General features: G+C 35.9%; 1 protein-coding gene across 1 annotated transcript; it reads right to left on the reverse strand.

The window, feature by feature from the left end:
• Positions 1-151: 151 nt before the first annotated feature.
• LOC127831260 (sacsin-like) lies at positions 152-18618 on the reverse strand. Its single transcript, XM_052356241.1, has 6 exons — positions 18565-18618; positions 11834-11946; positions 7752-7868; positions 4874-5021; positions 435-1990; positions 152-178 (listed from the first exon to the last, which is right to left on the reverse strand). The coding sequence occupies exons 1-6, from the start codon at positions 18566-18568 to the stop codon at positions 152-154; spliced, it is 1965 nt and encodes a 654-aa protein (XP_052212201.1). The 5' UTR covers positions 18569-18618.
• Between the last annotated feature and the right edge of the window lie 5075 nt (positions 18619-23693).

Here is a 23693-nt window from a genome sequence, read left to right on the forward strand (position 1 = left end):
CCTGTATCATTTCCTTGGTGTATAAATGTTTTTACTGAATCTTTAGTAAGGATTCCATTGGTTTCATTTTGCACTATTTTAACTCCTAACATAGTCAGAATGTCATTCAAATCAGGAGAACATGGCACAGGTTCAAATAACAGCAGGTCATTCAGACAAACCAGTTGGCGATGGAACCCTTTGACAAAAATGTTAGCTGGAAGAATCGGTATTTCAGAAAAGAATTCTAAATCCTTTTCCCATTTTGTCAAAACATTTTGCCAAATATCTGTTATCCATAACTGTGTGTTTTCTTGAGGAGCATGCTCAGTGGTGTGTTTTGTCAATGAACACTGGATAAGATCAAATGTTTCTTCCTTAGAAAGCTTCTTAATCTGATAGAGACCAGACGCAATAACTCCTTCAAAAACCGGGTCCAATTCCTTATGACAAACTGCAACAAATCTGCTCTTAAACTCTGGAAATGAGTACACTATACTATGGTCTTCATAGAATACACTTTGAGCGTTAGCGTCAAATTCGGTAAATGTACCATCCACAAGTGGCAGCAGTTGTAATCCTTCAATTAGTTTTATATCATCTTTCATCAAAAACATGAGCAAATCAATTTTCACTTGAATGTTTTTAGACTTGTAGGCTTCATATGCTGCAAGCAAGTTTCGTAGAAGAGCCGCGTCGACATATGTCAAATGATCTGATCTAACTTTTTCCAAAGAGCTGACAATGTGTGGTTCTGCTTCAACAAGCGATCTTCCTTCTTCCATGAAAACATCTGCAACATGCTCCCAAACTCTATTGGAAGAGCCATTTAATGCCCTGTCAATAAAGACTGCAGAAGAAGGACAAGTCCACTTAATTGATTTTGACAGCAAAATAGGTTTGGTCTGAATGTTTTCTAGAAAAGCCTGGGCTAGACACATCCATCGTTCATTTACTTTTTCGCAGCTAGGAATGGCGTTGTAAACAGACTTAACATAGATGTCATTGTTCTCATGTCTTTCAGAGTATTTTGCAAGTTCGGTAACAAGAGCAACGTATGCATCGGGAAGAATTTCTGTTAAAAGTCGCATGTTCCATTCAATTTTTTTGTCAGTAGCTTGTTTCTCATTATTATCCGGCCATCGTATGTGTCTTCGATTTTGGCTGAGAACAAAAAATGCATTCACGTGGACAGGTAGTCCAGTCACAGAAGATGACTCCTGAGGAAGTGGCTGATAAACAAACACATGCCCACTGTCATGCGCGTAAGAGTTAGTTTCTAGAATTGGTGCAGCAAGGCCAACCAAGTGAGGATTGCAGATATCATCGTCTGACAAAAGTTCTTTGAAACGGGTTGATAAAGGTTCACCTTTCAAATGGTTTACAACGATCCAATTCTTGACAGTATTTTCTTCTTTGCAATGTTCAAATGTCATTACTTTGACGAAAACATTATGAATCCACATTTTGGTTTGATCAGGTATAGTTCTTCCTACTGATTCCAGTTCTTGTAATATCTCTTTTTTCTTTTCAACAAGAGTTCCATCATGATTTTCGATTTTTACAAAAAAGAACGGGTTCTTATAACCTCGTGCAATGATAGAGAGAAATCCATTTGTTCTAGAATACACAATTTCACCTTCAGATTGGGATTTGTGTACAAACATTTGCACACTACAGATGGTTTTCAGAAAAAGCAAACTGCGCTTTGCTTCATCCATGAATGCACGTAAAAGCATTGTAACCTGCTCGTCATTGCATATGTTTTCAGACAGTTTTGAGGCACAATGTCTAAGAGGAAACCAAAATAATGTCCCTTCAAACTGTCCACTATCAAGAGTATTGTCACTGAACCCAAATCTGCCATTAAACGCATGCAAACACTCTTTAATATTGAGACGTTTCCACCCTCTCAACTTGCAAACCTTGACACTGACACAAACCTTGCCGGGATTGCCCTGATGAGGGTCTATGAACATGACCTTGTCACCGCTCAGGATACACGGGTTGTCTATAACAGAGTGATTTACACCTACACTTATATAAGCACAATTAATTCTGAAGTTAGAAATGGGAAATCAAACATTGCAACATCCACAGGCAAAGATAATTTAAGCTGCAAGATTGCATTGCCGTTATTAGAAGCTGCACTGCAAGAATCTCCTACCAGAAAGCACAAGTTTTATCCCCAGCCAAATGCGGAGGGATATCAAATTTGGGCTATCACAAATTTTGAAATGGGGGGGGGGAATAAATTCAACAAATTTGCTTGTTTTATAAGAATTGCTGTCAATGTAAGTGTGAATTTCCTTGAAGCATTGATTCTCCTAAAAAGTGGTATCTTATCCTTAACAAGAGATGTGTTTGTCAGAAACACAATGCCCCCTATTGCACCGCTTCGAAGCCATATATTTGACCTTTGACCTTGAAAGATGACCTTGACCTTTCACCACTCAAAAAGTGCAGCTCTATGAGATACACATGCATGCCAAATATCAAGTTGCTATCTTCAAATTTGCAAAAGTTATCGCAAAACTTTAACCAAGGGACAGAGTGACAGACAGTCATGCAAAAAACAATATACCCCGATCTTTTCATCCGGGGGCATAAAAACTGAGGATTTCAAACAAGCTTTTTCCCTTATTGACAAACAGAAATCTCAAATTCCTTTATCAATCAATGCATTTTAATTGCAACAATTTTATACTCATTTTTTGCAGAATAAATGTAAACAAAGGGCAATTACTACATAAATATTCAGGAAAGAGCTATGGTTCTTATACTCCGCAATGTCTTTTAAAAAGTAATCTATCATTTAATGAGGTTTCATTTGAATCCCTAAAATACTTATACTTAAAAACCTGCTGTTGTCATGGAATAAAGTTAACAAGAAAAAAGTTCAAGACAGCTATATCCCCTGCAGAGATTGTTTTACCTTTAAGTTTTGACCTTGATTTTTTTAACCAGCTTTACAAACTGATTCCTTCTGCTTCATGCCAAATATCTGAAAATTGTGGCTTAATTTGATGAAAGTCCAGAAATGGGTAAAGGATATATGGATCAGAAACTATATTATTATTTATTATACAAGTTGTTATAAATAATTTGAACCCTGAGGCATGGTTAGGTTTGACCCCAGGGCATTATTTGAACAAGAGCTGTGTTTGTCAAACACAATGCCCCGTTCTGCACTGCTTTGAAGCTATATTTTTGACATTTGACCTTGAGGGATGACCTTGACCTTTCACCACTCAGAATGTGCAGCTCCATGAGATACACATACACGCCAAATATCAAGTTGCTATCAACAATATTGCAAAAGTTATGACCAAGTTTAAAGTTTTGGGGAAAATACATACAATGACAGACAGACACATACAATGACAGACAGACAGGCTAAAAAAAATCTACCCCCGATCATTCGATCCGGGGTTATAATAAAAGATTTTACACATATAGTATACAACATCTTCCCTGTGGAAAGAATTTTATAGTTATTTACTATTTAAGTCTATATAATCAATTCAAACCTGGGGCGTGGTTAATTGTGACCAATGGGGAATGGTTTGAACAAACTTAGAAGAAGACTTTTATTAGATGTTTCATGACCAAGAACCAACCTCTGGGCCTTGGGGTTTTTAAGCAGATTTTATAAGTTTTTATAAATCTATTTAAGGGGTCATCTACTGTCCAAGGCCAATGCACATGTAAAGTATCAAGCCAATCGGTAAATTTGTTGACGAGTTATTGATCGGAAACAATTTTCACACTAATTTTGACAGTGACTTTAAAATAGGGGTCATCTACTGTCCAAGGCCAATTTACATGTGAAGTATCAAGCCCATTTGTCAACTTGTTGACAAGTTATTGTTAGGAAATGATTTTAACATTTATTGTGACAGTGACCTTGACCTTTGACATAGTGACCCCAATTTCAATAGGGGTCATCTACTGGAAAAGGCCATGCACATGGGAAGTATCAAGCCAAGTGGTCAATCTGTTCACAAGTTATTGATCCGAAACAAACTGGTCTACCAACAGCCAGACCAACCAACATCCAGCAAAACAAAATGCCCCTTCTTCTTCGAAGGGGGACATAAAAATAACAAACCTCTCCGCCCTGCAGTTTCAAAGAAGTAATATTAACAGTTAACATATAAGAATGTCAGGTTACCTCAAGGACATTGTAAAATTTGACACCAGGAGTATTATTTGAACAAACTTTGTAAAGGATTACCATGCAACACAAAAAATATTTAACACCTCACCCATGCTGTTCATAGAAGATTTTTTTTAATTATTTACTATATAATTCTATATAAATCATGTAGATCCCAGGCCAGTTGACTTAAGAGCCATGATTTAAACAAACTTTGAGGTCCTCTAGACAATGTAACAGACCGAATATTAAAGCCATGACCCTGTGGATTAATGGATTTTTGAAGTTTTCATTTCATAAATCTATTTTAGCTCTGGTGACCTCGATCTGAAATGAACAGGAACAGGTTAAACATATTTACAAGAGGGTCACACAAGAATTACTTCTTTTGAGTTTCTTTAAAATCTGTTAATTGGTTATGGAGAGAACATCATTAGAAGAACAAGGCAACACACCTCAAGCATGCAATAACAATGACAGGCATCTTGCTATCCTAAAAGCTCCTCATGAGCACTTTGTACCCAGTAAAGCTTACAAAAACTAAACACTGAGTGAGTAGTCTCTGATAGCCAAATAACCCCAAGTACTGGATGAGAAAAGAATTTTCAATGCAAGACATACATTCAAAGTTTTAGACTTTTGAAAAAAACACCCTTATGAAATGTAGATGAGGACTGTGATGTTGGACAAAAAAAAAGATGACCCGCCATCAAAATGAATGATAACTTTGCTTACCTGTTAGATGAAATACAGACTTGAATCCCAAGCCAAACTTGCCAATTTTCATCGGATCATCCGCCTTGTTGCTGCTGTAAATCTGGCGAATGCCTTTCCAGTCCACATCTGTGAACTTGGCATTGTTGTAGAACACCAGAGCAGGGGCCTACAATGGATCATTTAAATGTATGATTATGGGCTTAAAGGATCTTTTCACGCTTTGGTAAATTGACAAAATTGAAAAATGTTGTTTCAGATTCGTAAGTTTTCGTTTTAGTTATGCTATTTGTGAGGAAACAGTAATACTGAACATTAACCATGCTCTAATATAGCCATTATATGCATCTTTTGACGATTTTAAAACCTAAAAATTATAAAGCGTTGCAACGCGAAACGATTGAATAATTTGGAGAGTTCTGTTTTTGTCGTTAAATTTTGTGAAACTACGAAGATTGCTTATATAAGGTATAAAATACGTCACGCATGTGTACTCGGCGGAATAGCTCAGTAGGCTAAAGTGTTTTTACTTCAGGACTCTGGCAGGACTCCAGGGGTCACTGGTTCGAAACCTGCTCCAGGCAATGTTCTTTTCCTTTTTTAATTTTTTTCTTGATTTTTTACTGGAGCTTTTACGATCCAATGTTTACATTTATCAATATAAAGCATTAAATGAATAAGTTAAAAAAATGCCAAAATCTGTGAAAAGGCCCCTTTAAAGTGGATATTTGGCACAATTTTAGTTATAGAACTACTGATCTTTAACCTACTCTCAATATCTTTGCAAACCTAGCCAATCTAATCAATCTAATAATCCAATCTAATTCCCTGATCGACAAATGAGCTTAGCCGTCCCCACTATTAAGTGATTGGAAGTTCTGTCAACCAACATTACACAAAAACAATTACATATTTTATAATAACATTGCTTTTTTTAAACAGATTGTAACAACATTTAGTGACATTAAAGTATTAAGATAATATTACATATGGCAGTTTTTATATTATTGTTGGTGCCACTCAGAAAAGTGAAATGTTTATGTGTTGTCTGTCTGGCTGAAGAATATTGAAAGTTCAATGCCACATTGACAAATAATTTACTTTTTTTAACTTATTATATTCCTTAGTCTTGTGGTTGTTCAAATACATACTTGGGATGTAGTTATGTCTAAACTGTCAGATTTACAGGTACAAATTAAAAGATGTCATGTTAAAACATTACATGTGTTTTTACCCATGAAGATTTCTCATGTATTCAGACATTTGTTTCATGAAAAGTATGATATTTCACCAAAAAACATATTTATGTTCTCAAAATTATATGTTATAAATTGTTTACATTGAAAATACTATTTACAATGGTGCAAAATATCTGTCGTTTGTTTCATCTGTAAAAACATGGTATTTATGGGCGGCCATCTTTGATTTAGACCCAATAAGAACACAATTTCTTGTGGGAACAAAAATACTATTTTACCTTTTACCCAAGACAATGTAGAACATCGTCAGAATATTACAAACGTCCAACCATGTGCCATGTTCCTACTAGACTATAATACTGTACACTTATTCTGACAATCAGACATACGTGCTCTCCCCTGTAAACAACAGTAAACTTACAGGATGCCTAATGGTACATCAGTCTGAAAATCAGCTGTTCAACACTGAAAACTCATATTTAACTTATATGTTTAAACAAGATATGTGTTTGTCAGAAACACTATGTCCCCTTCTGTGCCGCTTTGAAGCTATATATTTGACCTTTGACCTTGAAGGATGACCTTGACCTTTCACCACTCAAAATGTGCAGCTCCACGAGATACACATGTATGCCAATTATGAAGTTGTTATCTTCAATATTGCAAAAGTAATGGCAAAATGTTAAAGTTCAGGGGCAAACAAAAACACAAACCAACAGACAGGGCAAAAACAATATGTCCCCCTACTATAGTGGTGGAGGACATAAAAATAACACTACAAATAACATTACCTTTGACATTTAATCGGTCAGAATAGGGGAAAACAGTTATGTATACTGAGCCTCGAGAACTGGTCCAACTATTTCGAGCATAAGAAATACCTTGGTAGTGTTATATTATATACAATCTTACTTTCTCTAGAACTTTCAATAAATATTATTATTTTTTAAAATTATACTTTTTTAAGTTACTTTATAGGGACAAAAAATAAATAATTGCCGCTAAATGGATTATTAAAACAGCTTAAATGACATATTTACTTCTATTATTAGCTTTTCTGTGGTAAATATGGGGAAAATAATCAGTGATTTAAAGCTGGAAATCCATTGTTCCTAAGAGTGAAGAATACAAGTAAAAATTATTTTTCTTTCACAGTCTTGCAAAATGTGATCATTATTCATCACATTGTGATGATATTTGTCCAATTTCAAATCAAACCAATTTAAAATGTTATAACTCAAAAAAGTATGAAATTTAAGGAAATGTGTTGGTTTCATTAGATTATCGATTTCATTCACTCCATATCAACAAAAATTAATATTTTAACTCAGGGCTGAGCCATGCTGGAAAATTATAACTTCTCTGAAAACTCATGAATTAATCTCCTAATCTCCCAATTCATCTCCCATACCTGCTATGACACAAGTATTTTGTAGAAAAGCAAGTTTCAAATCTCCCATATCAGTTATAACCAAAGCATTTCATAGAAAATCCTCAACACTTAATTCCTCTATGTACAACAATAACAACCATTTTTGTGTGAAAGTATACCCCAAGCACTGAACGCATAAACAAACAATTACAGAAAACCATCAAATCAACTCTTATAACGTAAACAAACAATTACAGAAAATCATCAAATCAACTCTTATAACGAAGTGCCACAACTACAATGTATCATGTTTTGGTAAATCACGTACCTGGAAGAACTTCCTGTATCTTGCTTTCTTGCCTCCATCCTCATGGTTGAATGTGTCCCCCTCGTACAAGACCTTCAGCTCTGTAGCACCTGCATCGTCTGCATTCTGCACAAGCTCCTATAACCCATTGAAGTAAATGTACAAACAGCTTACACATAATGAAAGGAAAAACAAGCACCAATTTAAAAACAATAATATTGACAAGATGCGTTTGTGAAACACAAGCCCCCCTATATGACGTTTGACCTTGAAGGATGATCTCGACCTTGACCCTTCACAACTCAAAATGTGCAGCTCCATGAAATACACATGCATTTCAAATATAAAATTGCTAGCTTCAATATTGCAGAAGTGACATTACATGAGCAATTTTGACCCATATATTTCACCTTGAAGGATGACCTTGACCTTGACCTTTCACCACTCAAAATGTGCAGCTCCATGAGATACACATGCATGCCAAATATCAAGTTGCTATCTTCAATATTGCAAAAGTATTCATAAAATAAGCGATTTGGGCCACATAAATTTGACCTCTGACCTTGAAGGATGACCTTGACCTTGACCTTTCATCACTCAAATTGTGCAGTTCCATGAGATACACATGCATGCCAAATATCAAGTTGCTATCTTCAATATTTCAAAAGTATTCATAAAATAAGCGATTTGGGCCACATAAATTTGACCTCTGACCTTGAAGGATGACCTTGACCTTGACCTTTCACCACTCAAAATGTGCAACTCCATGAGATACACATGCATGCCAAATATCAAGTTGCTATCTTCAATATTGCAAAGTATTCATAAAATGAGCGATTTTGGCCACATATATTTGACCTCTGACCTTGAAGGATGACCATGACCTTTCACCACTCAAAATGTGCAGCTCCATGAGATACACATGCATGCCAAATATCAAGTTGCTATATTCAATATAGCAAAAGTTATTGCAAAATGTTAAAGTTGGCGCAAACAGACCAACCAACCAACCAACAGACCAACCAACAGACAGGCCAAAAACAATATGTTCCCCACTACTATAGTGGGGGACATAAAAATAGGTTTGCCTTGTTATATCACCTAAAATGTTCAATGTCATGTCAAGCATTTTGCCAATGTCATTGATTTTGTTCACTAATGTGAACTGGTCGTGTACCAAACAAATAGAAGAATTTCGTAATGGTAATAATGCTATACACACATTTAAAGCAAAAAACATGTTTCCGTTTGTAAAACACAATGACACCTTCTGCACTTTGAAGCTGCACACATAGCTATTTTAGAGAAAATTGTTACGTTTAAGGCCAGTTATTTTGTAAAAAATCAAGGGGGCTGAACCAAACTTGAGCTTGATCTGTAAGTCATGTAGGTAATTTCCCACATCAAAAATAAGGTCAGTATGTGAACGAGTTTTAAAAATTAAAAAAAAAAGTGATTTTTAAAGAAATTTCCTACGTTCAACGCCCGTAACTTTGCCTAAAATCAATGGACCAAAACAAATCTTACACAAATCTGTAAGTCATGCAGGTAGACTCAAGCATCAAAAATTTGGTACATATCTGAAAGTGTTAAGAAATAAAATCTCTAAAAACGGAATGACTGACACACTAACAGACCGTCTGACTGATAAATGCAATCTTAAAAGGGGCACAAAAAGAATTTAAACATGCTACTTTGTTGAATTGATATCCCCCGCAAATTTGAAAATTGTGTTAAAGACTGATGGACGAATAGTTGGACGGAAAAAGCCAATTCAATATCCCTCCGCCTTTGGTGGGGGATAAAAAGAACATTCTATACTTTATTTTTATGGTCTATACATCATTCCTGTACTCACAATTATCTGTCTATTGATCTGTACATCATCCGTGTACACACAGTTTCTTACCTTGATGATCGGTACATCATTCCTGTGCTCGGAGTTTCTGACCTTGATGATCAGTACATTATTCCTGTACTCACAGTTACCTACCTTCATGATCTGTACACCATTCCTTTACTCACAGTTTCTTACCTTGATGATCTCTACATCATTTCTGTACTCACAGTGTCTTACCTTGATGATCTGTACACCATTCATCTACTCACAGTTTCTAACCTTGATATGTACATCATTCCTGTTCACACAGTTACCTATATTGAAGATCCTTTGTCATTCCTTTACACACAGTTACCTATCTTGAAGATCTGTACATCATTCCTTAATTCACAGTGTTTCTTACCTTGATGATCTGTACATCATTCATGTACTCACAGTTACCTACCTTGATGATCTGTACATCAATTGCTGTACTCACAGGTACTACCTTCATGATCTGTACATCGTTTCTGTACTCACCGTTTTTATATTGATGATCTGTACATCATGCCTGTACTTACAATTTCTTACCTTGATGATATGTACATTGGAAACCCTCTAAACCGGATCCTCTATATACCGGATTCCTCTCTAAACCGGACAAATTGTCCGGTCCCAATTTTTTCCCTATAAAACCATGACCGGAATCCCCTCAATTCCGAAAACCGGTCGTTCTTTGGATCAAACTTGGGTCATTCCATACGTAATTGTACCTCTCTAAACCGGTCAGGATCGGTTTATTGCACCTCAGACCTAGAGTCAAAAACTGGTGAATAGCGGATTAAAGAGGCGTGAAATTAATAGAGGTGGTCGAAAAATTTTCAAACTGTAAAAATCGCAAAACAATTTAACGAGACTTGGCATGTGATGTACATATCGGTCAATAGAAGTGATAAGACTGATTATAATTACTGATAACACAATAGGGTTCTTTAGTGTGTTTTGTTTTCGATGTAAGAAGCCATCCTAAATTGTAATAAGCTTACTGCTATTAAATTGTGAATTGTTTATTACAATTGCTTATTAAGTGTCATATAAAATGGTGATTTATATTCATTTATATTTTCTACTTGGCAATTAAAATAAGGAAGACTTAATATGTCCAAACCTCCTCCTAGGCGAAGGCGCTATAAAATGTCTCTAGAAGACAAAACCAAACTGATCAAAGAGTCAGAGATGTTGCCTAAACTTCACTCAAGATGCTGCACAATTAATGCATGTTATATATAAATAAACTATTGAAATTAGCTGCAAGAATGTGTTTTTCCAAATTAGCCATTGTAATTGACCCTCTGAAAGTAAAACAGTCAACTTCCCTATAAACCGGAATCCTCTCAAAACTGGAATTTCCTCCCGTTCCCGGGGTCCTCCGGTTTAGAGGGGTTCCACTGTACATCATTCCTGTACTCACAGTTTCTAACCTTGAAGATCTGTACAGCATTCCTGTACTTACAAGGTTCTTACCTTGATGATCTCTACATCATTCCTTTAATCTGAGTTACCTATCTTGAAGATCTATACATCATTCCTGTACTTACAATTTCTTACCTTGATGATCTGTACATCATTCCTGTACTCACAGTTTCTTACCTTGATGATCTGTACATCATTTCTGTACTTGCACTTTCTTACCTTGATGATCTGTACATCATTTCAGTACTAACACTTTCTTACCTTGGTGATCAGTACATCATTCCTGTACTTACATTTTCTTACCTGAAAGATCTGTACATCATTCCTTTACTCACAGTTACCTATTTTGATGATCTGTGCATCATTCCTTTTCTCTCAGTTACCTCTCTTGAAGATCTGTTTGTCATTCCTTTACACACAGTTACCTATTTTGCTGATTTGTACATCATTCATTTACTCACAATTACCTGTCTTGATGATCTGTACATCATTCCTGTACTCACAGTTTCTAATCTTGATGATCTGTACATCATTCCTGTACTCACAGTTTCTTACCTTGATGATCAGTACATTATTCATGTACTCACAGTTTCTTACCTTGATGATCTGTACATCATTCCTGTACTCACAGTTACCTGTCTTGATGATCTGTACATCATTCCTGTACGTACAGTTTCTTACCTTGATGATCTGTACATCATTCCTCACGGTACTCACACTTTCTTAACTTGATGATCTGTACATCATTCCTGTACTCACAGGTTCTTACCTTGATGATCTGTACATCATTCCTGTACTCGCAGTTTCTTACCTTGATGATCTGTACATCATTACTGTACTCATCGAGGATCCTCTTCAGCTGGTGAATTATTGGGGGCTGCTCTATTCCTGCGTACTCCGCATCCGATTCGGAGTCTGAGTCACCTGCAGTTTGAATATAAATTTCAAATGAGAGGCACGCAATGCAATTAAAGAAGTATTGTATATGCAATAAATATTATTATAATTACAATAAAATCAGTACCGGTACTTATCTAGGGTATTAAGTACTTGTTACCAGTAAAAAGGAAGTTTTTGGTACTTACAGAAAAAAACTACCAGTGATGAGTGAATAGGTTCTTATGTGTAACATGATTGAAACACATATATAAGCCCAAAAATATACCTTTTTTCAGAACTCAACTGATCTCCAATTCAAATCTACCCTTTACTGTTAATATATGCACTTGAACCATAAGAATATTTGCATACTGACAAAAGATTTGACGGTTAAGTAATTTCAATCACCATAAATAACCCAATGGATTGAGGCCATTTTATGTTGACCTTATTGTAACTAGCTGTTAAAGCAGTTTTCACAGAGTTAAGAATAACAACTATTGTGAAAGTACACAATAGTCTTTTCCTGTAACAGTTTTGACTTAAACATCTGGCAAATATTTATCCACCATTCTGGGACAGTGCTTACCCTTGCACCACACAATATCTCCCCAAACGTGACCCAGTTTGTACTGTGACATACACCCTCATTCAAACATACTATTAATCTTCCAATACAGGTAATCAGGATTCAAATAAATAACAGTGGGCCTCTTAGGTATATCCAGGTAACATCACAGCCCCTGTTGGGCACCAGATGTCAAAGGGTGACCGGTCCATGACTCCAACCAGGGACACCTCACTATCAGGGCAAGCTAATCAGGCCGTTATACAACACCCCCTTAAAGTGACCGAATTTATACCCTAGCAATGATCGGAAAAAATAAATCAACAGCATATACAATAAAAGCACATTTGATTGCTTTCTAGGTAATACTCCGATTTTTTTTCTCAGTAAATGAGAAAAATAAGAGATTTTCACTTCCGCAAGTGCTCATACAAATATTAACTTCCTCACTTACTGGTTAATCAGTGTTTGTAGTACAATACACTATTAGCACATTAGAGCAATGCTGGGCCTCTGGTAATATCCAAAGTAGCAGACAAGCAACTGTTTTGAACAAAAACAAGAGCACCGCCTTGCGGGTGCAGACCGCTCATCTATTTTCTTTTTCAAGGTGAAGGGACTCTCATTTTTAATCACAAAGGAGTGAGGGGTGGAGTGAAGAGGGGTGTATAGTGTGGGGGTGTGGACATTTATAACATTATCTTCCAAAAATGCGAAAAAATGCAAAAAAAAAATCGGGGAGGGGGGGGTATGGTGGGGGGGTGGGGGGGATTCTTTGGTGTGATGGTTGGACGGTATTTCAAACATAAAATAATACAAATAAATATTTGTGTTTTTTAACCGTTTCAAAAAAAAAATTCGGGGGGTGAGGTGGGGGGGGGGGTATAGTGTGAGGGTGTGGTGGTAATTTGTGAGATGATCTTAAAAAAAATGGGGGGGTGAGGTGGGGGTGGGGGGGTATAGTGTGAGGATGTGGTGGTAATTTGTGAGATGATCTTTAAAAAAAAATTAGGGGGGGGGGATTCGGGTTGGGGGGAGGGGGGGGGGCACGGGGGATGGTTTGGGTGGAGTCTATTGTGGTATGTCAGGTAAGAGTAGTTTTGTCAAAGTATCAATCAAATCTAATCATAAATAAAGAAGTTATGGCAATTTTAGCAAAATTTAATAATTTTACCTTGAGAGTCAAGGTCATTCAAAGGTCAAGGTAAAATTCAACTTGCCAGGTACAGTAACCTCATGATAGCATGAAATTATTTGAAGTTTGAAAGCCATAGCCTTGATACTTAAGAAGTAAAGTGGATCGAAACACAAAATTTAACCATATATTCAAAGTTACTAAGTCAAAAAAGGGCCATAATTCCATAAAAATGACATCCAAAGTTATGCAACTTGTCCTTTTACTGTACCCTTATGATAGTTTGCGAGTGTTCCAAGTATGAAAGCAATATCTATGATAATTTAGGGGTAAAGTGGACCAAAACACAAAACTTAACAAAATTTTCAATTTTCTAAGTATAAAGGGCCCATAATTCCGTCCAAATGCCAGTCAGAGTTACATAACTTTGCCTGCACAGGCCCCTTATGATAGTTAATAAGTGTTGCAAGTATGAAAGCAATAGCTTTTATACTGTAGGAATAAAATGGACCTAAACACAAAACTTAACCAAATTTTCAATTTTCTAAGAATAAAAAGGGCACATAATTCTGTAAAAATGCCAGTCAGAGTTACATTACTTTGCCTGCACAGTCCCCTTATGATAGTTAGTAAGTGTTGCAAGTATGAAAGCAATAGCTTCGATACTTAAGGAGTAAAATGGACCTAAACAGAAAACTTAACCAAAATTTTCTATTTTCTAAGTATAAAAAGGGCACATAATTCTGTCAAAATGCACGCCAGAGTTATCTAACTTTGCCTGCTCAGTCCCCTCATGATAGTTAGTAAGTGTACCAAGTTTGAATGCAATAGCATTGATACGTTCTGAAAAAAGTGGACCTAAACGCAAAACTTAACCAAAATTTTCAATTTTCTAAGTATAAAAAGGGCACATAATTCAGTCAAAATGCACGCCAGAGTTATCTAACTTTGCCTGCCCAGTCCCCTCATGATAGTAAGTAAGTGTACCAAGTTTGAATGCAAATGCATTGATACTTTCTGAGAAAAGTGGACCTAAACGCAAAACTTTACCGGACGCCGACGCCGACGCAGACGCCGACGCCAACGCCGACGCCGACGCCAAGGTCATGATAATAGCTCATTTTTTTTCAAAAAATAGATGAGCTTAAAAAAGTCAACAAGGGCTGTTTGTAAAACATGCATGCCCCCCATATGGGCTGTCAGTTGTAGTGGCAGCCATTGTGTGAAACTGTTTTTTTTTCACTGTGACCTTGACATTTTACCTAGAGACCTGAAAATCAAAAGAGGTCATCTGCCAGTCATGAACAATGTACCTATGAAGTTTTCTGATCCTAGGCTTAAGCGTTCTTGAGTTATCATCCGGAAACCAGTTTACTCGTTCGAGTCACCGTGACCTTGACCTTTGACCTAGTGACCTGAAAATCAATAGGGGTCATCTGCGAGTCATGATCAATGTACCTATGAAGTTTCATGATCCTAGGCGTAAGCATTCTTGAGTTATTATCCGGAAACCATTTTACTGGTTTGAGTCACCGTGACCTTGACCTTTGACCTAGTGACCTGAAAATCAATAGGAGTCATCTGCGAGTCATGATCAATGTATTTATGAAGTTTCATGATCCTAGACATAAGTGTTCTTGAGTTATCATCCGGAAAACATTTTACTGGTTCAAGTCAACTTGACCTTGAACTTTGACCTGAAAATCAATAGGGGTCATCTGCGAATCATGATCAATGTACCTATGAAGTTTCATGATCCTGGGCGTAAGCATTCTTGAGTTATCATCCGGAAACCATTTACTGGTTCGAGTCACCATGACCTTGACCTTTGACCAAGTGACCTGAAAATCAATAGGGGTCATCTGCAAGTCATGATCAATCTACCTATGAATGTTCATAATCCTTGGCGTAAGCGTTCTAGAGTTATCATCCGGAAACCATCTGGTGGACGGACCGACCCGACCGACCGACCTACCGACCGACATGAGCAAAACAATATACCCCATCTTCTTAAAGGGGGCATACATTTTTCCTTTTAATTTGATTTATTTATGAATGGTAGAATTTTGGAAAGGTAAAATACACCAATTTTTATCAATATTCCAATAATTATGATATTTTATACCGTTCTTATTGATCAATTTTACATTTAAAAAATTTGTTGTTGCATTGTAAACAAAGTGTGTGCGCCCATACTGGTGTACTGTCAAAAACCATATAAAAGAAGCAAATTCGTTGAATTAATATCCCCCGCAAAATAAATTTCATTGAAATGCACAAAAACAGTTCCACAAATTATGCTTCTGGACACGCAAGTTTTCTGGACAGATGGACAACGCCAAAACAATCTCATCCAGATAAAAGAACGGACGGACAACGCCAAAACAATATCCTCCTCCAGATAAAATTATGAGAGAAGGAAGGACAGACAAGTCAGCAACTATATGCTCTCCCTTGTTGGAACACAAAATTTCTAACCTGTAATTTCTAAGTACAAAGATGTATACATAATTCTGGAAAAAATGCTGGTTTAGGGGTTTAGCGTACAACATTACATGAAGCATTTGTGTAACCTTGACCCTTGATGTGAATCATATGACCTTACATGAAGTATATTGCATGACGTCGACCTTAACCCTATACATGAGCCTTGACCTTAACCCTAGACATGAATCTTACAAACGACACACAGCAAGGAAGAATATGGAGAAGAATTATGGAAGGTTATTACAGAATCCACTGATGCATAGTAAAATAATGGCTAAATAATAAATACTTCTACAAATGTGTGACCTTTGATGTGTGACCTTGACTTTGGTAAAAAACAAATAGTTCTTGCACTGCCTGATCATTCAGAACAATTACATTAGGACATTTTGAGAATCCATTTTAGTATGGTAGAATCCTAACCAAATAAGGCATATTTTATCAAAATGTGTGATTTTGAGCTTTGTGTGTGACTGTGACTTTGACCATGAACCTGGATCTTATATTTTACACTCAGCTAGATAATGGAGAACATTTTTGGACAGTTATTAAAGAATCACTTGATGCATAGTAAACGAATAACTAAATAATGAATAATTCATCAAATGTGTGACCTTGACCTTCGCCCCTAGGATTATGGGTGTGAAGCATGCACTCCCAGATGATTAAGAATGACTATGGCAAGTTTCATGGTATCTGGCTCATATGTGTTAATGGAGATAAAGCTCTAAGATTATATTAAAAAGCATTTTTTGCAAGATACAAACGGCCATAACTCCGTTATTAACAGATGGTGTACAATGCCATTAGAAGTGCATCATCTCTTTATCCATATATATACTCATACTAAGTTTCAATGAAATCCGCCAAAGCACTTCCAAGATATGGCTCCGGACACAAAAGTGCCGGCCGGACAGACGGACGGACAACGCCAAAACAATATCCCACCGCCTATGGCAGGGGATAATAATGTATTTCAGTGACTGATCGAAAAAGGTGATTATTGAAAAATGGTAGTGGGGAATACATGTATGTTATATAATATTCATGTCCATCACTCACCGAGTATGGTCAGTGAAAGTGAAATTTAATATAAAAATGCTCTGTAACTTCAGTCTCTAAATACAGATAAAGTCACCATAATGCAGGATCTTACGTTTCATTATCAAATTTTTTAGGGGAAGAACCTCAAAACCTTACCTACCCTTTTCGCCACTTTGTTGCTAAATAAATATCGTTGATGGGAAAATTCATACACACCTTTTCTTAACCCTGGCAACAGGCCTGATCTGTAGGCCATGTATGTAGACTCAAATACCAAAAATCAGCTCAATATCTAAAAGGGTTGCCTAAAAAACCCTCAAGAAAACAGTTATTATAGAGAAAATGTGAAAGTCCATGGCCCATTAACTTCGTCAAAAAAACAAAGGACCAGAATAAATTGGACTCATCTGTAAGTCATGTAGGTAGAGTCACATACCAAAAATCAGCTAAATATCTGTAAAAATCTTCTGAAAACGGTTATTAAAGAGACAATTTCTAAGACCAAGGCCCATAACTTTGTCAAAAATCCACGGACCAGAACAAATTTTAAACTTCATCCGTAGGTAATGCAGGTGGATACACTTACCAAATATTAACAATATCCTAATTGTTTCCAGAAAATACAATGCCGGTCGGACAGACAGACAGACAATACTATAGACTGCTATATGCCAGCCTACTTGGAGTAATAAAAAAGAGAAAAATGATTTAGTGATACATGTATATGAGGATTGGGGATGGTCATAAGCAAACAACTGTGAATGTATCATGAGTTGATAACAGAACTCCAGCTGTGATGATAAAAGTTAAAACTATATAATTATCTACTGTCAGCATCAGGAACGGATGCCATAGCTTGAAGTCCAGATAAGATCAAGGTAATGGTTTAAGTGTTGTTGGCTTATAATAGTAGGTTGTACAGCAACAGCAAAGACAACATCTAATTGTTGTTAAATGGCATGGTAAAGTCTAGTTAACCCTGTTCCTGGGAGTCATCTGCTTAAATGTCGTCTGCGGAATTTCTAAAATTAGCATTATCTTTAATTCTTTTTTCAAAGAAAACTATCAGAATAGCAAACAGTTTGGATCCTGATGAGACGCCACGTTCTGTGGGGTCTCTTCTGGATCAAAACTGTTTGCAAAGGCCTTCAAAATTTGGTTCCAGCACTGAAAGAGGTAACCAAATTAGTTTGCAGAGAAAATGTGATTGGATGATTTATGAGGATGGTAATGAGCGACAACTTGGAAAACAGGAGTTGTGTTGGTGCTAAAAGAACCAGTGAACTTAATTCCACTGATTGATAGACAGAAAGATGGTCAGCAATATCACCAGATCCTACATCAAGGTACTGACCGAAAAATAAAAACCAGGAGACTACAAACTATATGCCCCTTTAACATATATATACATGGATATGAAGGTACTTACCCATTTTTTGGTTAACCCATTGTCGTATTTTCTCATCACATCAGAAAAAAATGCATCTGAAAGATATGAGGCTATTTTAGTTCTAATAAATGACCGAACATGGATTGCTTTAAGTGATGTACTGTTCAAAGATTGTCCGACAATTATACAATTACTTTTTTCCTTGTTAATTGAAAAACTTACTAGAAATGGTGCTGAAGAGGCCGACGCGTATCCCCACGCCGCATGTTTGACCCAGGGGCACCCCAGGGTTGGTAATGGGGCCATACATAGTTGAGATTGACAGTATTGTCATAGAGAAGTTCAGTATCAATTAGAAGTGAATCGGTGTAGAAATGAAAAAAATATAGTAAAAGGCAATGTTGGATGGGCGTGATATGTGGGCGGGGTGCCCCAGGGTTGGTAATGGGGCCATACATAGTTGAAATTGACTGTATTGTCATAAGAGAGGTTCAGTAGCAATTTGAAGTAAATCGGTGTAGAAATGAAGATATTATAGTAAAAGGCAATTTTGGGTGGGCGTGGCCTATGTGGGCGGGGCGCCCCAGGGTTGTTAATGGGGTTATGCATAGTTGAGATTGACTGTATTGTCATAAAATAGGTTCAGTATCAATTTGAAGTGAATCGGTGTAGAAATGAAGAAATTATAGTAAAAGGCAATTTTGGGTGGGCGTGGCCTATGTGGGTGGGGCGCCCCAGGGTTGGTAATGGGGCCATGCATAGATGAGATTAACCGTATTGTCATAAGAGAGGTTCAGTATCAATTTGAAGTGAATCGGTGAAGAAATGAAGAAATTATAGTAAAAGGCAATTTTGGATGGGCTTGGCCTATGTGGGCGGGGCTTTCCAGCGTTGGTAATGGGGCCATGCATAGTTGAGATTGACCGTATTGTCATAAGAGAGGTTCAGTATCAATTTGCAGACAATCTGTGTAGAAATGAAGAAATTATAGTAAAATAACCTAAAACAATGAGTAAAATTCTCTGAACCGGGCCCACCCCAACTCCCATAACTTTTTACCCAGGGTCAGATCGAAATTCTAAATAGTGCTGGGCCGCACATATGCTCATAGCTACCATGTGTGTAAGTTTCAAGGTTCTAGTGCTAATCAGGCCTTTTTCTGTCTATTTTGGGAATAAATACCTAGCAAAATTAGGATTTTTCGAGTCGCGAAATCTTTCCAAATTGGGAAGAATTTTCATCGACGAAAGCATTATTTGGGAAATTATTTTTCTGATTTTTTCTTATTAAAGCTTATGTTTTCATGCATAGGTATTGCCCAAAAATGCTAAGAAAGGATTAAACTGTTTTTTAACATGTAACAGTCGTTGTCCACTGCTAACGTAAGTATGTGTATGATAAAAAAAAACACAGACTTTGTTTTGCTTGAAGTTCAAATAAAATATATAGCTTGATATGTCATTAAGGATTTTTTATGAATATTCACAGTCGCAGAACATGCATCCAACATATTTTTATTCAAAATTCAAGTTGCCAAATGTCTGAAGGCAACCATAATTTGAAACACAAAAGTAAAGCTGAACATCATAAATGTACATTATTGAAATGTTAAGAAGCTACAAAGGGTAGTGACTCTGAATCTGGCAGAGGCAAATGTTCATCACTTGCTTGATAATGGGCGAGTCAGATTCTGGGTTAACCGGGTATGACTAGATACCGAAAACAGTACTGTTTTCGCGAAAACAGTAAATTTACCGAAAACAGTTAGATTTCCCACCTTTACATCGTGATAGTGGCGTTACACTACGATTTATTGAATGTTAACTCCAGAATGCATTTAAATGAAACTTTATATTTATTATTTCTTTTTTACAAAAAATCATGTTAGTCCTGTTTAAAAACGGAAGCATTATATATTACGAGGACATGATACTGAAAACAGTACATTTACCGAAAACAGTGAGATGTCCCACCTTTATATCGTGATAGTGGCGTTAAACTATTATTCTAATGAATGTTTACTCCGGTACGCATTTAGGTGATGTTATATATTAATTATTTCTTTTTTACAAAAAAGCATTTTATTCCTGTTTAAAAACGGAAGCATTATATAATACGAGGACATGATACCGAAAACAGTTGATATACTGAAATCAGTTAGATTCCACCTTTACATCGTGATAGTGGCGTTCAACTTTGATTTTAATGAATGTTTACTCCAGTACGTATTTAAATGATGCTATATATTAATTATTTATTTTCTCAAGAGATTTCGTGATACTCCGGTGTTTTAAATGACTCCAGGTATGACATACCTGAAAGAATGAAAAAACACTTCTGAATAAGTTTGTATAATGTAAAAGGATAAATACAAGCCTGAAACATAGAATAATTACTCTAAGTTTTTGGTTAATTCTTTTTTGTGATTCTTCATTTTCGGACATACGGGTGTTCACCCATAAATTATTACTCTTAATTTTTGGACAGTACATTTTACAGCGCTATTTAACCAGATTTCTTCCCTATTTTCACTTATCTTGTGTCACTTTGATCATGCATTTTCATGACCGGGTTAAAGTAATAAAACCTGGCAGATGAATCCCTTAGGGCTATGGCCCCTGACATTTGCGTAATTGGGTTAAAAACCATGTATACCGGTATTAAACAATGGTTTCACACCTATGACAAATACTTTACACTCCAAAAATCGTAATGCACGCCTATCCTTATACAAACAATCGAAGGTGTTAGACATCGACCGACGAACAAACAAAGAATTCATAGGTTGCATATTTTGTTTATTTTATAGTAACTTTCTGTACAATAATAAATCATGGGAAAATATTTCTAACAAAATGCAAATCAAGTAAGAACACACGAATCAGTATGTTAATCAAACATTGCCGACTTTTCAATATTTTATATTAAGGCTATCAATTATGACACCCAGTTGCTTACTGTTTTTGATGCTGTTTTCGGTACCTGTTTTCAGTAGTATTTATTTGTTTCATGGTTCTTGAATAAATAGACTTCTATACAAATTAATAAAATAGATTTGGTTATGTATTATCGATAGCTTTTTGTTACTATCATATTGAATACATACTGTTTTTGTATATTTGTTCACTGTTTTCGGGCGTACATTTTAAATACTGTTTTTGTATATGAAAAAACTGAATGTGGATTATTGTTATTAAAATTAATTTTATAAAAAAAGTTTTAACATACATAATGAAATATCTTTAAACAACTATTCTTTTTTAAACCAGGCATAGGAAAAAGCAATGTTTTCGTGTTAATATTCAATGTTTTCATATAATAAAACACTGTTTTCGGTACATTTTACTGTTTTCGCTCAAACAGTACTGTTTTCGGTATCTAGTCATACCGGGGTTAACCGTGGACTGACTGGCGCCTTGCGGTAGTATTTCCCCACAAAACATTCAGTTTGTGTGTGCCTTTCAAGTAAATTTTCCGTATTTTACTATAATACTGCGTCCGATTTCCGTTTTTTTTTACCCAAATTTACTCTTTCGAACCACAGTAAAGTTAAAAATGAAACTGGTGACTAGTCTATATTTATTTACCTCAGACCATCGATATCGATTCTCAACCAATTTACAATAATTAATGCGTACACATGGCTATCACTAGTTGTATACATACCTGATAATTCTGAATAATCCAGCACTTCAATATTTAAAAGCTAATTCTGACCGAAAATGACTGTAAATGTGTCTTAAGAAATGCATAGACACAAGCGGCCGCCATTTTGTCTGAAGTCTCAAGATTGCAAAATTGCGTTATGGAACACTCGATACGATGAAGTTCTACGCATTGGCACGTTAAAACACGGTGCCCGATTATTTAAAACATGGTACCTACCAGGAAACGCATTTTTCAACTTCGATTATTTCGGTCGGAAATTGGTAAATTTTTTTTTGATAATTGGGAAAAAACATCCATATTTGGCATTGGGAATGGGTCCGACTATCGGACCCGTGAGATAGGCAGAAAAAGGCCTGCTAATAGTGAGGAGGAGAAAAACCAGGACGGGACGGACAGACAGACGGACGGCGGAGATAACCACAATATCCCCAGGCTTTTCAAAAAGCATGGGGATAATAATATAATTATCATAATATTAACCAGAAGTATCTTTAAAACAAAGATATTTGGCCTAAATACAGATTTTGGAAATGAAGGCTGAATATTTATGTTTCTAAATAATTAACTTGAAAACAAAAGTTAAATTGTTGCTGTGTTTTTTGTTTCAGTTGTTAGTTGTTTACTCAATTAATACCTGAACATTTGTTATTTAGGGTATTGCATGCATACTTATGTATACATTTTTTTAAATTGTGTGTAAACAGTATAAACCAATACATTACCCACATTTCCTTGTTTACATATGCATGATTGTATTTCAGAATATAAGACTGATATTAAGCAGGCACGGTTTAACCACCGGTAAACAAGGCTGCCGCCTAGGCGGACAAATTTATGGGACGGCACTATGAGATACATACAAATAAAAATATTTAAAAAAAAAACACAGCCCTTCAGTAATAATAATTTAAGAATTGTGTTCGAGGAGTGACGCTTTTTTTCACTCTAGGTTACATTAAACTAAATCATCTGTATCCTCTGTGGTTGCATTTTGTATTATGTAACCAAGTGTTAAAACAGCTTTTGAATAATTTAAAAGCTGATTCTCCCATCATATTGGATCCGGAGGTATATTGGTGTTAGTAAGCGTTAAGTTAGTTAAATATTTATTGTTAATTGATAATCATATGAGATGGGAAATTACAGTGTGAATCACAGTCTAACTAAATATTATCCATGCTTGCAATGTGTTTTTATATAGTCCAATTGATTCTAGTATATGTTCTTGCATGTTTGCTATTTGATGACTGCTTTTTTTGATGACCTTTAAAGGGAATGGCGACCACGACGACGAAGAAAAGAAAAGATGTAAAATACCGTATTTTTTTTAAAATAATTAGTTTATATTGATTAAAATATCACATCTGGTATATTACATTACTTGAAAAAAGTTGTTGAGTTTTTATATGTTCAGTATATTTTGTAATAAATTTTACTGGGTATGTCTACCAGGTAACTACCAGTTAACTATAAATAACGCCAGTAAATTGATCATCATC

Source organism: Dreissena polymorpha, chromosome 5 (genome assembly GCF_020536995.1).
Source record: "Dreissena polymorpha isolate Duluth1 chromosome 5, UMN_Dpol_1.0, whole genome shotgun sequence".
Lineage (NCBI taxonomy): Eukaryota > Metazoa > Mollusca > Bivalvia > Myida > Dreissenidae > Dreissena > Dreissena polymorpha.

Coding starts and splice junctions, on each gene's coding strand:
- LOC127831260 (XM_052356241.1), bottom strand. Junction 7,869..11,833: donor ATGATGTACAGATCATCAAG/GTAAGAAACTGC, acceptor AATGGGTTATAG/GAGCTTGTGCAGAATGCAGA. Junction 5,022..7,751: donor GATACAGGAAGTTCTTCCAG/GTACGTGATTTA, acceptor GATCCATTGTAG/GCCCCTGCTCTGGTGTTCTA.